The sequence below is a fragment of the Pogoniulus pusillus genome, chromosome 17, assembly GCF_015220805.1.
Source record: "Pogoniulus pusillus isolate bPogPus1 chromosome 17, bPogPus1.pri, whole genome shotgun sequence".
Taxonomy (NCBI): Eukaryota; Metazoa; Chordata; class Aves; order Piciformes; family Lybiidae; genus Pogoniulus; species Pogoniulus pusillus.
Genome location: NC_087280.1, coordinates 13,440,118 through 13,458,182, shown reverse-complemented (window position 1 = coordinate 13,458,182; position 18,065 = coordinate 13,440,118). Strand labels below are relative to the sequence as shown.

Here is an 18,065-nt window from a genome sequence, read left to right as displayed (position 1 = left end):
CCATTTTATTAGATATCATTACAGGATCATACAAGATCACAGGATGTCAGGGGTTGGAAGGGACCTGAAGAGATCATCAAGTCCAAGCCCCCTGCCAGAGCAGGACCATACAATCTAGCTCAGGTCACAGAGGAGCATCCAGACAGGCTTTGAAAGTCTCCAGAGAAGGAGACTACACAGTTTCTCTGGGGAGCCTGTTCCAGTGCTCTGTGACCCTGACAGTAAAGAAGTTCCTCCTTGTGTTGAGGTGGAACCTCCTGTGCTGCAGCTTGCACCCATTGCTCCTTGTCCTATCTCAGGGAGCAAGTGAGAAGAGCCTGTCCCTGGCCTGTCCTGACCCCCAGCCCTCAGATATTTATAAACATGTATTAAATGCCCTTTCAGTCTTCTCTTCTCCAGACTAAACAGCCCCAGGTTCCTCAGCCTCTCCTCATATGGCAGTGCTCCAGTCCCCTAATCATCCTTGTAGCCCTCCACTGGACCCTCTCCAGCAGATCCCTGTCCTTCTTCAACTGGGGAGCCCAAAACAGAACACAGTACTCAATATGAGGTCTCACTGGGGCAGAGTAGAGGGGAAGGAGAACCTCTCTTGATCTGCTGGATACACTCTTCTTAATACACCCCAGGATCCCATTGTCCTTCTTGGCCACAAGGACACACTGCTGTCTCATGGATAACTTGCTGTCCACCAGGACTTCCAGGTTCCTCTCCACAGGTCTGCTCTCCAGCAGATCACCTCCCATTTCTAGCTGATTATTTTAAATAACATTTCCTAAAGTAAATATTGCAGCTTACAATAAGTAGCCACGTCACAGTTATGACAGGATACATATTAATTGGCTGATAGCACTGGGAAGAAGAGAAGGTGTATATCAAAATATAGGCTTGTATTACCAGCCCATCAGTCCTGACCACTGCTTACACATTCTAGACTACAATTTTCCCACCAGACCAACAGTTGTTGTTAAGACTGCCTTTCTCCACAGGTGAAAAAGACTGAGCATATCTCTCACAAGGGGCTCGGGGCCATTTAAAGCAGTAGTCTGTACTGTCTTTCCATCTAATAGTTTCTAGATCATTATTAAAAAAAAAATCAACTTGGGCCACACTTTTTTCCTCACTCTGCCAACAATAAAAGTTGTGACCAACTATGAACATTAAAAGAACTGTGTACAGTTCTGGAGCCCCCAACACAAGAAGGACATTGAATTGTTGAAGCGAGTCCAGAGGAGGGCCATGAAGATGATCCTCTGATCTGGCTGGAGCACTTCTGCTATGAGGACAGGCTACGAGACTTGGGGCTCTTCAGCCTGGAGAAGAGAAGGCTTTGAGGAGACCTTGTAGCAGCCTTCCAGTATCTACACGAAGGCTATTTACAAAGTCTTGTAATGACAGTATGAGGAGTAACGGGTTTAAACTGGAAGGAGGGAGATTCAAACTAGATGTTAGGAAGAAGTTCTTTACAGTGAGGGTGATGAGACACTGGCACAGGTTGCCCAGGGAGGTTGTGGACTCTCCCTCCCTGAGATGTTCAAGGCCAGACTGGATGAGGCCTTGAGCAACCTGTTTTAGTGGGAATTGTCTCTGCCTATGGTAGGGAGTTGGAACAAGACGATCTTTGAGGTCCCTTCCAACCTAAATGATTCTATAATTCTATGTAAGAAAAGGACAACGAGAAAAAAATCCACATAAAAGCTGAAAAATCAGAAACTTGCATTAATAGTGCTTAATTTGCAATACACCTAAGTGGATAGCAAACAATTCAATTTTCACAGCTCATTTACATTTCTGAAAATGGATTTAAATTAAGAAATATAAATTTGCATCAGGAGAAAAAAATGACCCTAGTAGTTAGATTATTATCATTAATAGTATCAGATGAGGAGGTTTTGTGATATTTACACAGACTCACTAAACACTAAAGACTCTCCTGTCTGATCTCCTACAGAGGAGAAAGACCCCTCGTGATGCTCTGCACCACTCTCACTGTTGAGGAGTGTCAGTGGGACCTGCTTCTTCTGCTCAGACAACCTTTGTGGATGTGTTTTCTCCTTTGGCTGACCTGACAGGGCTTAAAAATAAACCTGCACTTATATAGCACTTAGATATTTGTGTTTGGAAGCACATGATAGGGTTTCCATCCAAGGTAAATCTACAATACTATTGTGTCACTTGAAATGTAAAAACATTTTTGATCCTGCAATAGCTTAAAAACCCCAAACAAAACACACACACACAAAATTAAAATCCCATAAAACTGTAATGTTACTTTCCTTACCCTTTCCATCTCTTGAAATTCTTCATCTAACTTTGTTCCTTCTGCTCCACTTATTTTTTCACTGAACAACTGTAAATAGACAAATTTCCAAAAAAAAAAAAAAAAGAGGCATGATTATTTAGTAACAGAATTAATTTCTCTGAATCATAAGAATTCACTCCAGAGTAGAAAATATGCAGCAACTACATGAGGCAACTGCAAAAGAAGAGTCATCTTACCTGTGGAAGTGAATGACTCATTTCTAGAGACAAACATACCTAATAAGAATTTACAACAGGCAATCCAAAAATGCTTTCTCATGCTTCAACACTTTGCCCCCAAAAAGGCACAACCCTGGCTGCAGGCTTCAGGCACAGAGACCAGAGTCTGACTGCAGGTAAATCCAGAGTTGCCCTTTCAAGTATATCTCTCCAGCTCTGTACTTCTGAGCACTTTCTGGGTACTGTATGCCACTAGGTTCAGTGATACAACTCCCATTCCTGCTGCTGGGAGTTGTGTGCATTGTTGTGGAAAGAACAGACTTGTGAAAAATGCTCACTGTGATGCATGTGCTTGAGTGAGCATTTTTATGACACTGAAGACAAAAATGCCACGTTCTCTATCAACTCAAAGCACTGGTTTTAATAAAGGATTTCAGTAAGCCTTCTTAAGACAGCTGAAATGTTATCCAACACTCCTCTTGGTCACAACCTGCACTGCACAGGTGTGGAGGAAGGACACCACCTTTCCAAAACCTACCCATCAGCTGATGAAGCTGAGCTGTCCTTGCATCAATATTGCTGCTAGCACACAGCTAGACAGACAGGGGAAACAGGAGTTCAAAGACAGGCATGCTGCTAATCACTTCTATGTGATTACTGCCTAATGTGTTATGCAGCCCATAAACGTGTCAAGATTATTATTTCAGAGCACTGACAGAACAAGTACAAAAGCAGATAAAACAGAGAAGAGAAGCCCACGAACTATCGAGCTCCCATGGGTCACCACCTTGCTGTTGTAAACCATCACAGCAGAGAAACAACCTGAGGCCACGCATGGAGGGGTGCACTGCCTGGGCCTCTGCAGGAGCATCTGAGGAGTCCTTGAGCACAGATGCAGAAAGGTGCAAGAAAAGCAGCCTATCAGGAATTCTTCTTTATATTGTCAGTTTCTGCCTCCATTATGTGCAATGTTAATTTCTAAAATAGTCAATGTCATTTCCCACAGCCTCACACACATTTTCTTTCTCCAGCAGGCAATGAACAGATCTGCAGTTTCTCGAAACCTCTCATGGTAATCCCTTTTCAAAGGCTAAGTGAGACAGGGGAATTATCCTTCTCAAGCTGAAGCTACAAAATCCACATTCAGTAGCAACCCACAGAAGTCTCATTACAAATAATTCATTTTTATATTGGCAGAAAATGAATGCAATGAAGTAACAAGATTGCTTGCCTGTGAAAACATAATTAATAATAAATTGCTGCACCAAATGACTAAAATAATGAAGCATCCCACACTGAGAATAGATCTGAGTGTTAGAACAAGAAGCAAAGGCGGATCAGCAGAAAGTTCACACCTTAACAGTAACACCAGAGAGAAAAAACACTTCACTGGCAGGCTGGCAAAGGCAGCCAGAGGAACTCAAGCTATAACAGACATTGGTGAGTTTTCAGGGCATACACTATTTATCCACCAGCATCCTTTAGCTCTCCCACACTTACTGATGGCCACACAAACATTCCTCAAGTAACATTCTGAAAGTTAGGCTTACTGTGCTGTTGCTGTTTCTGCCAGGAGTGCAGCTGCTGATGCAGACGTGCGCACTCGGCTAAGGGCACTGACAGACAGGGGCTTCAGCACCGGGCGGCAACCTGCATGCAGCCCTTGCACGTCTGCTTAAATGCTGCCACCCATGCTTAGTTCTGGTTTCTTTTCTGAAACGTTGCAAAACTCTTCACTGTGTTTCAAATGGATAAAATTTGATGCCAGTCACGGAGGGAAAACCTCTTTGCTGAAATACTGAGTCACTCCTTGTACGGGGATCATGGGACTTGCCGAAGCAGCAGGGAGAAAAGAAAGTGTCTGTCAGATCTAGAAGGTCACTGAATAACTGGGGCTCCTCTGCATCAGCTTTCAGAGAGAGGGGGAGAGAGACAATCTACAGTTTGCAGAAAGTAATTCAGTAATTTAGTTAACAACTGGATGGGATAGAGTGCGCTTCCTGAGAGTTTGGAAGACACCAGCTAAAGAGGAGCAGCTGATACACCAGATGGTAAGGCTGCTCCTTGTAGGGGCCTTGACAGGCTGGAAAAAATGCTCTGACAGGAACTCCACAAAGCTTGACACAAATGCAAAGTCCTGCACCTCCAATGGAATATCCACATGCCACAACACAGGCTGCAGGCCAACTGGCTATGAAACAGCTCTGCTGAGTAACACCTGAGGTGCTGGTGGAAAACAAGCTGAACATAAGCCCTTGAGGTATGCCCTTGAGGTGAAGAAAGCCAAGCCTGTAGTGGGCTTTATTTGCAGCATCGTAGCCAGCAGGTCCAGAAAAGTGATCATTTCCCTCTGTTTAGCACTTGTGAGACCTGACCTACAGAACATATCCAATTTGGGTTCCCCAGTACACTCTGGATGAATCTGGTGAAGGGCCACTGATATGAGCAGAACTGGAACATGGGGCACAGAGAGAGCTGAGTTGGTTCAGTAAGTGGGTCCCAATTGGGGTGGTATGAAAAGATGGGAGTCTGAATCTTACGGAATGACAAGAAACAATGGCCACAAGTTGGAAAACAAAAAAAATCAGACTTGTTTAAAAAGAAGAAATTAAATACCAAGAAGGTGGTCAAACACTGAAATGTATTATCCAGGGAAGTGTTGGAGCTCCCACATTTGAAGATCTTCAAGGCCCTAAGAAACCAGCTCTAACAGTGTCTACTTCAAGTGGGAGAGCTGCAGTAGATGCTCTCTGGAGGGCCCTTCTGACCTATCTGGCTTGGACACATTCACTCTGATATGGGTCAAGAACTACCTGGAGGGCCAGGCCCAGAGGGTGGTGGTGAATGGTGCCACAGTTGGCAGCTGTCACTAGTGGTGTTCCCCAAGGATCAGTGCTGAGCCCATTCCTGTTCAATATCTTTACTGATTAACTGGACCAGGAGACTGAATCCAGCATCAGTAAGTTTGCAGATGACATCAAGCTAGGAGCAGGTGTTGATCTGTTAGGAGGGTAGGAGAGCCCTGCAGTGGGACCTTGCCAGGCTGGATGGGTGAGCAGAGGCCAATGGGATGAGATTTAACAAGGCCAAGTGCAGAGTTCTACACTTTGGCCACAATAACACCAAGCAGTGCTACCCACTGAGGACAGAGTGGCTGGAGAGCAGCCAGGACAAAAGGGACCTGGGGGTGCTGGTAGATAGTAGCTGAACATGAGTCAGCAGAGTGCCCAGGTGGCCAGGAGAGCCAATGGCATCCTGGCCTGTACCAGGAACAGTGTGGCCAGTAGAACAAGAGAGGCTATTCTTATTATTATATTAATAATACCGCAAGTGTTTGCTGTTTTGAGGCTAATTGGAATATTTTACTGAGATAAATTAAATCCTTACCTGTGAGAAGAAAGAAAAAACAAAACCAACAGCACCCTATATCACCCATTCTTCTGCTGAGAAATGCAACTAGTCAAAACACAGATAAGACACTTCTCACACACTTCTCTGTTAGCTCTCAGCTCTTTCTGTTCCTTCTTTCTGGCAGTCTGGTCTCTGTGGTTGCCTCTGCCTTAACTCTAATTCAACCTAACCCTTTTTTTCCCCTCTAACCTCCTTATTGTCTTTTTGACATCTCACCTCAGATCTCTCCAGATTTATCACGTGAGCTATACATGGGTGCATCTGGTTATTTCTGAAGGGAGGGAAAGAGGGAGGGGTTTGGGCCGGGAGCCCTCCTGGGGACTCAGATTTCTGGGAGGAGCATTGTGTTTCTCTATTACTTTTAACTTGTATATATATATATATTTTTGTATGTATATGCTTGTAAATTGTGCTAAGCTGTAAATATAGCTTCATTCCTTAACTCCTTAACTGAGTTTAGTCTGGGTGATTTCATAAGAGTGAGGGGGCAGGTAACACCCAAACCATCACAAATTTCTAGAGTAAATATATTGAAGAAGTGTCTGCTTGGTCTAAGTTCTAATTTCCTTTGCAAAAGGAGAGAACCTCAGTGCTCAGAAAGGTACTATAAAGAATAATTCCTTAAAGTCTATAACCTGTCTGCACTCCTGATAGTAAAAGACAGTATAAAGTTCTAATGGTTGCCATTAAATTTTAAACCACTACAGCTTATTTCATGTTGGTATAATTGGGATCAGATTTACTATTCTCACATTTAGGAACACCAAAGCTTTTGTTCTGATTGTACTGAATTTAGGAATTGTAAAGCTTGCATCACCATTCTCCCAATTAAGAGTCACAGGATACCAAATGCGTTATTGAAAATAGACGTATAAAGAAGACAGCCGCTGAGCCTCAGCAATCTGGCTACTTGCTAAGCATCATGTACATGCATTCTCTCAAGCTGCAAAATGCTTTTAACTTAAATAGATGCATACTCAGCCGTGGGGCTGTGTGATTATGTGGCAATGTCTATCAGCTTTTATGAGATAGCTAATCAAAGGTGAGACTGCTACCATCACATAAGGCATGTATGCTGACGGAGATTGGAACGACTTGTACAAGACTAATATTAGGAACAGGAAATAATGCACATACAGGAAATACTAATTTCATTTCCAAATTCAGAAGGTGGGTGCCACAGATTCAGCACATTTCACTTGCCAGAGCCAGAACCTGGGGCTTTGAGAAAAAAAAAAAAAAATTCCATCCCTCCTTGGCAGCCTGTTCTAGTGCTCTGTCACCCTCACAGTGAAGAAGCTTTTCCTTGTGTTTACATGGAATTATGATGTTGTATTAGCGGCAACCTAAAGGTTTCTGCTGTGCTTCCATGGAATCTTCTAGGAAAATAAGTCCAGGGGGGGAAAAAAGGAAAATATATTGGGGAAAAAAATCCCTCCAGATATTGTGATTTCTATTTAGGTTCTGTATATGCAGCTATTGTTCAAAATGTAAACTTCAATTCTGTTATACAGTCTAAGAAGACTAAACATTTAATCTGGTAAGGAATTTATATTCCAAGAAATTTTCTGAGAAAACATTTTTTCCATAGATCTAATACTGAGATTTTGTTCTTACACTAGTCCTTTATTATTCTAATTTTATTTGAGACAATAAACTTTTCTTTTGACTTATTCTGTTGTAAGCATGAATATGAAGCATGAGCACAGCACACACACTACCTACAGTTTAAACCAAAATCTACAGCTCCCCAAATCTCTAAACTAAAAAAGCCTCAAGGTTTCATGTGCGTTTTCAGTACTTCTAAGTACGTTAAGATTTATCCTTCCTATTGCACAGGAATAGTAAATTTCTCCACTCTCACAGGGATTATAGAAATGAGCTTCAGAAAAATGCTGTCTTTCACTAATGTTTCACACATCACATACTAAACTACAGAGGCTTTTTTCATATTTCACTAAGGAAGGTTACTGAACATGAGAAACGCCCAAAATACCCCAGATCAACAGAGAGATGATAAAACTCTCAAAACAATTACCCTATTTTTTATACATCCACTGGGTATTTTATAATACAAGTCAAAGGATTCTTGCCACTCAGTACTTGCACACACGCTTTGACCTTCTGTTTCACTTGTTTTGTCCTTCTTGTGCAACAGTGTTTAACCAGGACTGACTCACCCCAGGCTTTTTGTGGTTATTTAGCTACTGTTAAGACATGTGGAGCTAAGGAAGTCGTCAAATGGCCAGCAAAAGTCTCCTGTAGAAAACTGGCCAAGAAATCATCAAACACCATTTAATGACCAAGTGAAAGGTATAATAGTCTAGTGAAGAGTTAAGGGCTTTCAACGACTCTTCACCAAGTAACAGCATTTAATTTGTCCTGAAGGAGTATCTGCTGAAATTATCTATTGAAATTTTAATGAGGTGGAAAATTCCTACATTTGTCACAAATATGCACACTGTCAGACCCATGAGGCAAACCTCAGATTTTAGGAAAAACCTTTTAACAACAACAAAGCAGTTATGAAAAGACTTTATTTCCCTCTCTCTAAAAAGGAAATAAGCAATCAATTGGACAAACTAATACCTTCATCCCAAAGTTAACACGTGAAAAGCCAGGAAATAATATATGATTACATTCCCCACAAAAACATATAACTGGGCCAAACTGAACAAATACATTAAGATGTATCTTTAGATACAGTACTTAGTACAAAACAGCCACATTCCATTAGGGTTAATGCATAATAGTTACACTTAGTAAATCATTAAAACCTCCAGTTACTGCCTTGCAACCATGTAATTGTTTTGTTTGGTGCTAAATTATTATGCATGGATTATTTAATGCAATGTGACAATACTAATAGCTTTCTCAAGAAACTAATCAAACTTTATCATAAGCAATGGGAAGAATAAGAAGCAAGGCAAGAAGTCACTTGGCTCATGCAGAATTGCCTTGCAGCATTCAACCTCCTGAGGGAAGAGAAAGAGATTTTACTTCTTCTTCTTTTCTGGAATGCTCCATCAGATCAGAGAACCAAGATGCCAGCCCATCTTCTAGATCAAAAGTATTTAACTTTGGATATCTGTAATTCACTGTTTTGTGCTTCTATGCTATGTATATCTTCATATAGACTGCTAATTATATGCACATAAATATATATATATGTATATGAACATACTCCTTGCCTGTCTATATTCATATAGACTGCTAATTCCCAGTTCAAAAAGAAGCTTACTATTAGTTCATGTAGTGAAAACTACCAAGAACATGAACCCACAATACACAGTATCACAGAATACATCTGGTTGGAAGAGATCTCAAAGACCATTCAGTCCAACCCTCGATCCAGCACTGAAGAGTCAACGCTAAGCCATGTCTCTAAGTGCCAGAAAAATGTTCTTAAAAAAAAAAGGAATAAAATAGTATGCTTCATTGACTAAGCAAATGGGCAACTTAGAGAAACCCCTGTGACTCACTTCTACAGTTCTACTGAAGGTCTGAGTGCTCAGAAGAAGTGACCCACAATGAGAAAATAAGCTAAGACATATCTTTTCAAATGATCTAAATGTTTCACAGACCTAAACAAAAGAATAAAGAAGAGCACTTCAGCACTTGAATATCTGTAGAGGATGTTGCAAGCAATCAGGTGTGAGAACAGCAGCCTCTTCAGGTCTATCCTGCAACAAGAATGTCCCAAGACAAGGCCTGGAGCCATGCAGAGACAAGGATGTCACAGCTACTAGAAATGGAAAATCATCTGCAAATGAAAATGGGTAATATATAAAAAGATTTTTTTTTCAGACTACTGAAAAAAATACAAGGGAAAAAGTCAAATTATAGAAGTGTACTAGTACTTAAGGCTGTTCTTTATAATTATATTGACACAGCTCATAATATCCTCATGCTTTGGAGAAAATCCAAACCTTTTATTTCAGAGCTTAAGTACTAAATGATGGTAAGAACTCTTTGGTTGCCTTAGTATGTTGTGTTTTCAAAGAAAATAGAAATATTCTTGCTCTGAAGTACTTCAAAGAGCAAAGATTTATTCTTCCCCCAAAAATAAATAAGGGGTCTACTACAACGTGCATGTTTCAGTCTTGCAAATAGGGAACACTCTGGCTTAGCTCCAGCAAGTTGTTTAAGCTCATGCTTCAGTAGGGGCTGAAGTGCTTCGCTAGATAAAGACCAGAATGCTCAGCACCTTGCAGCAGTAAACTCAAAGAATCATCACCTTTAAATAGAGCAATTTTATAATTTTTCTTCTACAAAACTTTCAGCTAGCACAGATTTCTCCAAAGTACTTGGAGAAATAGTAAAACAGATTTATTTAAATAAATAGCATTAAAAGAAAAAATCAGGCAGCTGAGTTGAGTCCTGCTGATATTTAATAAAAGTCATGGAGTGCAAGAGGCTGCATCCTAAAAATCAAATACTTATTACTGTTCTGATGGCTATATGAGTGGTATAAAATACCTCTGAATTCAGCAATGCTTGTATGGGGGAATTTAAGAAAAGTGAAGCTAGTTTGTGTATCATTATAAAATGTAATGTTGTGTTTTGCAATTTATACAATACACTAACAATGACTAAAAATTTTAACCATATTGAACACACAAAAATCAAAACAACATTCTGGAAGTACCTAAAGCAGAGCATTCTTAAAGTTTTTTTTTTTTCACAAGCACAGGCAGACAAAGAATCAATGTGTACAACACATTGATTCTGTTACAATTCATTACCCATCACAAATAGCTGAACCAGAACTCCAGAACACCACATCCGTGGCCACAGGAATTCACATCCTAGTGTTTCACCAAAGATTTCCAGTCCCAGATATTTAAAGGAGAAATATAAAATATGAACATTAGGATGTGGTTGTACTTCAAAGACAGCTTGTGACTATGCTCACACTATTTTGAGTAAAGAAAGGGCATGCCCTACATTTAAACTGCCTTTGGGGATTTCTGATGGACCCAAAAGGAAATCTTGCTCCAGTAGCCAACAAAAGCAAAATAACAAAAAGAGATTTTTTTTTTTAAGTATGAAGCATATTAAAAATATGTAAGAATATGTTACATTTAATGATAGACTAAGATAAATGTCATTACAATGTTTAAGGGTTTTGGAAATTTAAAACTCCCATACAACATGAAAAAGAAACACTGAGTCCTATTTCATTTTTGGAGCACAAATTTAGATAGGAAATTCCATTTGTGTAACAAAATACCCCAGCCCAGTAAAGGACACCAGGAATCTCAAGGGCTTGTTTCCCAAAAAACAAAACATACTTTTTCTACCAAGAAATCTGAGTCACACAAACGAAGTTAAAGAAATGCATGAAAGTGCTGCCAGAGTGTTTATATTCATGAAGAACATTCCTACCTCACTAGCATTTAAGAACCATTCCTTTCTTTACTTGTAAATTCTCAAAGGGCAACAAGATCATAGGAGATTATCTTCATGAAGATGGATGAACTGTGATATAAAAGGATACACCAGATAAAGAGGAAAAGATAAATATGTCTGCAATGTGACCTGCCTGGCAAGTAGGGATGCAAGTGTCCCCCCCATATGTGGTACTTCCCATATGCTGGTGTTCACTGAACTGCTGGTGTAACCTGAACTCAGCTTTGAGCATACCATTGTCAATGGGTCACACACAGATCTACATAAAGCATTATTATTAAGCCTACCTTCTAATATGGAGTAAATATTTCACAGCTAAGCATGACCCAAAGTGTAGAGAAGTCCAGCCAGATAATCAGCTGAGACCACTGAAGTCAACTCTGCAGCTGCCAATATCAACAAGAATGGACCCAGTCCATCGAAACTCCCCATATGCTCATAAAGTAGAAAGTAGCCATTCAGCTCCTGGAACTTATCGTCTGCAGCTACCACGTTGAATCAATGAACAGCTACAGCTGTTGAGCTGCAACAGCGCAGTTCTGGCAAAGGTTCAGAAGTGGCAGCTTAGTTTTATTTAGAAAGGAAGCTCAAATAGTACAAGCCATGTATTCTGGGATCAAGAAAACCCTTACAAGCATTAATACACACAGGAACATTTGAGCAATGGCAGAACTCCCTGCTGATGTAGACATTTCAGCAGGCAATCTAGACACAAAGACAATCCAAAACGTCTGCCCTTCAGGAAAAAAAAATCTCACCAGATTAGCTGGATGTTCTGCTTCCAGCCTTATGATGGTAGAGACCCTGAACTATGTAGACAAGAATTTTTATGCACAGGTCCCTTCCACTTACTGTGATCTCTCCTAACTTAAATCAGTTGTACGAACAAGAGCTTCTGAAGACACCTAGGTACACGTTAAAATGTATTTAATCAACTTAACAGCCTTTGCTTGGGAAGCCACATCAAAGGGAAAGGCACAGAACCCAAGAACGTGACAAACAAAGTTAGTGTTTGATGAGTGCTTTTTTTTTTTTTTTCAGGAAGAACTTACACAATCAAAAAAAGATGGAAGAAAAACAATATTCACGAGTATAATTAGGGGAACAAGTATAGGATTTTGTGTAGTCTGAACAAAAGATTCTGCCACCGGGGAGTACTGTCACAGCAGAAATGCTTCAAAAGAGAAGAGCAAGCTATTTTGACAAAGCTAATGAGTGCTTTACATAAAGAACTGCCATACATTGTATGTGATGTGGGTGTCTGACCATTTCTCTAAGTTCCCAGAATCCCTGCAATTCTTCCTGCTGACATAACTCTGGAATGTGTGGTCTTTATTTTTTATTTTTTAAAGATCAGGAATTTAAAACTAAGTTAAAAGAAAAAAAAAAAAAAAGCCAAGGACCAGCTATAAGCATATAAAAGTTCTTGACAAACCTGTAAGATTCTGTGTGTGTGTGCTTTAGAAGCTCACCACCCCGAAAATAAGCAGCACCAATGTAGTAGCACCTCACACTCTAAGAAAGGATCTACATCTGATAAGGTAAGATGAAGTCTCTGGTATTAACAACTAACTCATCTGTAAAAATGGGACAATGTGCTGGTCTTGCAGCTTATGAAATTCAACAATAGCTTCTAGTGAAATATTTATGATCAAGTTGTTATTTGCTAAATCTGTGGGGGGAAAAAAACCAAATAAAATCTCCTTTCTTTGACAACAATACTCAGAACTTACCCATATGATTCCTGTACTCTTTCTAATATATTTCTTATATGTAACTGTTTGCCAGAATTTAGGCCTTGGTTATGTTTTTCATTAATTTAGTAAAAGATGATGTATGGGATGTTACACTACAGATCTGATACTCTTTAAAATTGTTCAGCATGAAGTTTGTGCCAGAAAGTGAATTCTAAGTAGGGTCAGGAATGCTGGGTGCTTGCTGTTTACTTGGTCAGCACTCAAAACCCTGTACCCAAGTGACCCAGTCAGTACACAATCAGGCAGCCTTTGAAATGAACCTTATTAACATAACCCTGCTAAAGTATGTGTAAATATAGACTGTGTAATCTAGACTTAGAAAGAAATCTGCACACTGTTGTTGTCTTCCTTCAAGGAAGCATGCTCTTTTAAAGTTCTTTACATAGTTCAGAATAACTTATCTTCACCATGTAATGGGCAGTTTGACTCTTTCTGTGACACTCAATGGTCTCAAGTCTCTCATTAAAAGAAAGCCCATACTACTTGTGCACCTGATATTGTTTGTTCACAAGTCTGGATTCCAGACTTTCCACAGTCGGCAAGAGCTACTTACCAGCCACTGCTATAGTTTTTTATGCTACAGGAAAAAATGAGGAACAAATTGGTACAGATTGAACTACAGATCTGGGCAACCTGAGTTAATGGAGGATGTCTCTGCTGACTGCTGTGGGTTTGGTGTAGATGACCTTTGCAGGTCCCCTCCAACTCACACCACTCTTTGATACCTTATATCAAAGCTACCTGAAGCTGTATGCAAAGCAAGGAACATGCTCATTTTACACTAACATTAATTTAACTGACTCTGCAATCACAGGATTTTTTTCCTTCAACAACAAAAAAAAACCAGATCCTGGCCTAACTGAATAAATTCTGCTAAAACAAAACTTAGAGAATACCACAGGGTACTACAACATCCAGCTGCCGTCCTGATTCAGCAGAAATAGCTTTCCACAGGAGTATTACTAATGAAGTTGAGAACTTCCATGAAGGATCATAAATCACATCACATAGAGTTACAGTGAGGCAACCTTGTGAAATACATCAGTAGCCAAAATGTTAAAAAGTAATTACACAAGTAAATATAAAAGACACAGACTGGGAGATTAGTGGACAATTAGCAGAAACCTCAGTGCAGTATTTTACAAACTGTTTTCTAGTTCAGTCAATTTTATGTTACTTTTCAGTCACTTTGAGCCTTCTTTTCTTTCTTAAATATAAATCTGTCATAGGTCACAAACAAAGCCACATTAAGCTGGAAATTGCAAAGGCAATGTATTAGCAATAAATATGACACACAACAACATCATGCCATTAAACCTGCTGATACCTTTTTCCATGCTAGTCAAGAGGTACAAGGATAAGCAAGCTTCCCCTTTGCCTCACAAATATAAACAATGGAGGGAAAACAAGATAAACAAAAAGTGATAGGAAAGGAAGATGCAAGCCAAACAGTCTTTGTAAAATAACTCAATGGCTCAGCAGACCAGGATGGAATGCTATTTCCTCTTAAACTTAATATGTTTTTGCATCAAAAGAATTAAGCTTTTATATGCATATACATGCACATGCACACAGGCCCCTACTATAACCCTTCAAGAAACCCCAAAGAAATATTAGAGACCTGGAGATGCTTTTGAAAACCCCACTAAGTGCTTATCTAAATCTGTAGGCATGTAAATACTTCTTAAGAGTCTAGCCCAAGAGACTCATCAGAGAAGCAGACAGGACTCAACACTGCCAAAATAGGAGCTCTGTTTAATTTCAGATTCCAGTCATAAACAGCTGACAGCAGCCAAGCTACCTACTACTACATTATTATTACTTAATGTCTTCTTTTCAAGCAATATTTTGTCCTTTTGTTTCTTTCAACACAGCACTGCAAAGGCTTCTCTTACTGGCCGGATAGGGAGTGGGTATTTTCATAAGCAATCGATGCATCCACAATGTAGAACCATCAGTATGCCTTAGGGCATACATACCATTTAGGATATCTATGTATGGCCTACAAGTACCACATAGGAAACTCTTCAGAAATTACTAATATTTAAACTATTGCTTGGCTAGAATTACTTTTGCACACATGTCTGGGCCCAAGGCTTATTTGCAACCTACCACGTATATATAAAGTTCCACTGCACTGTGGTCCAATAGGTTTGAAATGACATCAAGAATTCTGACAATCAGCAACTACTCTTCCACAAAAACAAGCTACGTGTTTAAAAACTGCACAGAAAGTTGAATACTCTAGAAAGAAGGCAGACTTGCACAAACAAAGCTCAGACCAATGGCTCCTGATTTGGAAGCATTCTGGCAGTGCAAAACAACTCTTGAGCAAAGAAACACCGAGTGACTGTTTGCAAAGCAACTGCAATCCTACCTTACCCAAAAGGCATGCCATAATATTGAAGTATAAACAGAAATCCCATTTTCTACAACATTCTTTTTCTATAGTGGATTCAGTAATGTCTTCTGGGAGTCCTCTATCCAGCTTCTTTTGTTATTCTTCAAATTTCAGTCCTTTGTGCTAGTAAAATTAGCTGGAGTTGGCACTTTCTTCACCTTTACCACTAGTGCCAGTGTTTGCTGAAACGGAGTTTTAAAGGAAATCATGACAGAAATTACTACTTTGGAAAGGGTAGCACAATGAATGCTTCACAATAACTTCATCTGAAATCTTATTTAAAACATTAGCACTTTAAATTTATGTGTTTCACTTGTGAAGCTTTAAGAACTTAGCTCTACTTTGAGAAAAGGTTTGCTACAATTTTTCCTTTCTACTCGAGTATCCCAGTTTCAGAGTCTTTGTCAAGAGATGGCCCATAGCTGTACCAATCACAACCAACATGGTTTTGCTACTGGAAAAGAGGTGCCTTATTGTAAGGAGGGTGTAGCAATTCAGTGTATTCCCTAGGCAGCCAGATGTGTTTCCAGAGCCCCAGTGACAACTGAAAGCTTGCTGAAGTTCCTGGTGCAAAGCTGCAGTATAAACATTGCTTGCCTTGTTTTGAAAGAGAGAGCAAAACTGACTTGTCTCTGTGCCATCAAGGTTAAATCAATGCCACAAGTTCAAATGCCAGGGACAAACTTTGGTCTTTGTTAGAGTTTGGCTCGGTGCTCAGGAACTCTAACAAGAAGCAGGGGTGGGGAGAGCAGAAAAATCACTCTGCCACTGACACCTATTGTATTACAGAGCAGTCTGTGCCAGGGCGTCGTGGAAGGTAGTTTTGGGAGGATCGTGGGGAAAACACGCGAGGCTAACTTGTAAAGATCAAGTGATTTATTGCTCAGACAGGGAGATCCCCCTCCCGAAACTAGATCACCCACGTGAATTCTTTTGATAGGAGGCTGCAGAGTAGCATTTCAGAAAACGGCAAATAAAGAGTCTGTGGTTTTTAGAGTTTTTTGAGTCTTTGAAGTTATTCAGTCTTTAGGTAAAAGAGCCTTTTCTTTGGTTTACTCACTGTTAAGCAATTCAGTTCAGCTGGATTCGAAGTTTTGGGCGGTGTCCCTTCCTTTGTCAGGATCGGGCCCAAGCGGGCAGTTCGTCTGCTGCGGCCTTTGCATTCGAGCAGGCCGGTCTGGAGCAGGAGCGAGGCAGGCAGGCAGGTGGGCAGGCAGGCGGGCAGGCGGGCAGGCAGATAGGCAGGTGGGCAGGCAGGCAGGCAAGTAGGCAGGCAGGCAGGCAGGCAGATAGGCAGGTGGGCAGGCGGGCAGGTGGGCAGGCAGGCAGGCAGGCAGATAGGCAGGTGGGCAGGCAGGCGGGCAGGCAGGTGGGCAGGCAGATAGGCAGGCGAGCAGGTGGGCAGGAGGGCAGGTGGGCAGGAGGGCAGGTGGGCAGGAGGGCAGGCGGGCAGGCAGATAGGCAGGTGGGCAGGCGGGCAGGCAGGCAGGCAGGCAGGTGGGCAGGCAGATAGGCAGGCGAGCAGGTGGGCAGGCGGGCAGGAGGGCAGGCAGGCGGGAGGGCAGGCAGGCGGGCAGGCAGATAGGCAGGTGGGCAGGCAGGCAGGCAGGTGGGCAGGCAGGCAGGCAGGCAGGCTAGCGAGTGAGCAGGCAAAAAGACGCAAAAGTTCCCAATCCAGGCAGGCACACTGTTTTATAATGTTTTAAAAGAGGTGTGCCCGAGCATTTCAGGTAACTTTACATTATTTTTACAGATTGGTACAAAGTTATAATCAACCTGCATAATTGGACAATTTTACCAAAACAATTTCTAAGACCTCCCCAAGTTCGGCCCCCCACAGGTGGTCAGCATGCATGAGAACCAAGGCCGACAGTTGGAAAAACAATGGCCAATGTTTACCTTTTATCTTCACTAGGGAGGAAACTTCTCATGGGCCTGGAAGATTGTTTTGGTTTTACGATGCTCTTGGCCTTATAATGTCAGACACTGCAATTTGCACAACGTGGGGGCCTGCTAGGAGCCTCTGCTACTCTCCATGACACAGGGGCAGCCAGCTCTGTTCAGGTACTAAACTCCTGCGTCAGGTTTTCCTGGCAGTACTATTTGCATGCCTACCTCACATTACAGTACAGAAGTGCAGAGCTGTCACTTTCTCCCATCTCTTGTGCATTTCTACTGAGCTTTGTAGATTTTCTCTCTCTCAGAAATATGAGGCAAGCCATAAATCTCAGGAGACATGTTCTCCTTCACTGATCACTGCTGCCTCTATGCTTCTTTCCAATTCAGCCCATACGGTTTAGTCTCTTTTCATTACCACTGCTTTCATTTAGTTTGTTTTCCTCAGTTGTCTCACGTCTCCTAATCAATAATTTCTTTGCCTTATGTTTTCCTCAGTTTCCTTTATTTTCTTATGACGTACACTTCTCTCCATCTATGCTGTAAGACCCTGCTCAAAATCTGAGCAAATCACACAAACAGGAGTGAAAGAGAAGGAAAGAAGGAAAGAAGGAAAGAAGGAAAGAAGGAAAGAAGGAAAGAAGGAAAGAAGGAAAGAAAGAAAGAAAGAAAGAAAGAAAGAAAGAAAGAAAGAAAGAAAGAAAGAAAGA

At 41.0% G+C, this 18,065-nt stretch overlaps 1 protein-coding gene across 2 annotated transcripts in view; it reads right to left on the bottom strand.

Annotated features, from left to right (window-relative positions):
* Positions 1-18,065, bottom strand: part of SH3GL3 (SH3 domain containing GRB2 like 3, endophilin A3) — a 58,090-nt gene that overhangs the window by 15,685 nt on the left and 24,340 nt on the right. Inside the window, exons 1-2 of one of the 2 annotated variants that reach the window (XM_064157744.1) lie at positions 16,520-16,651; positions 2,279-2,347 (exon numbers count right to left, since the gene is read on the bottom strand). In XM_064157744.1, the coding sequence (XP_064013814.1) occupies positions 2,279-2,287 (9 nt within the window). In that variant the 5' untranslated portion in view covers positions 2,288-2,347; positions 16,520-16,651. Of the gene's footprint in view, positions 1-2,278; positions 2,348-16,519; positions 16,652-18,065 lie in introns of those variants that run through there. The other variant, XM_064157743.1, reaches the window with a different exon arrangement.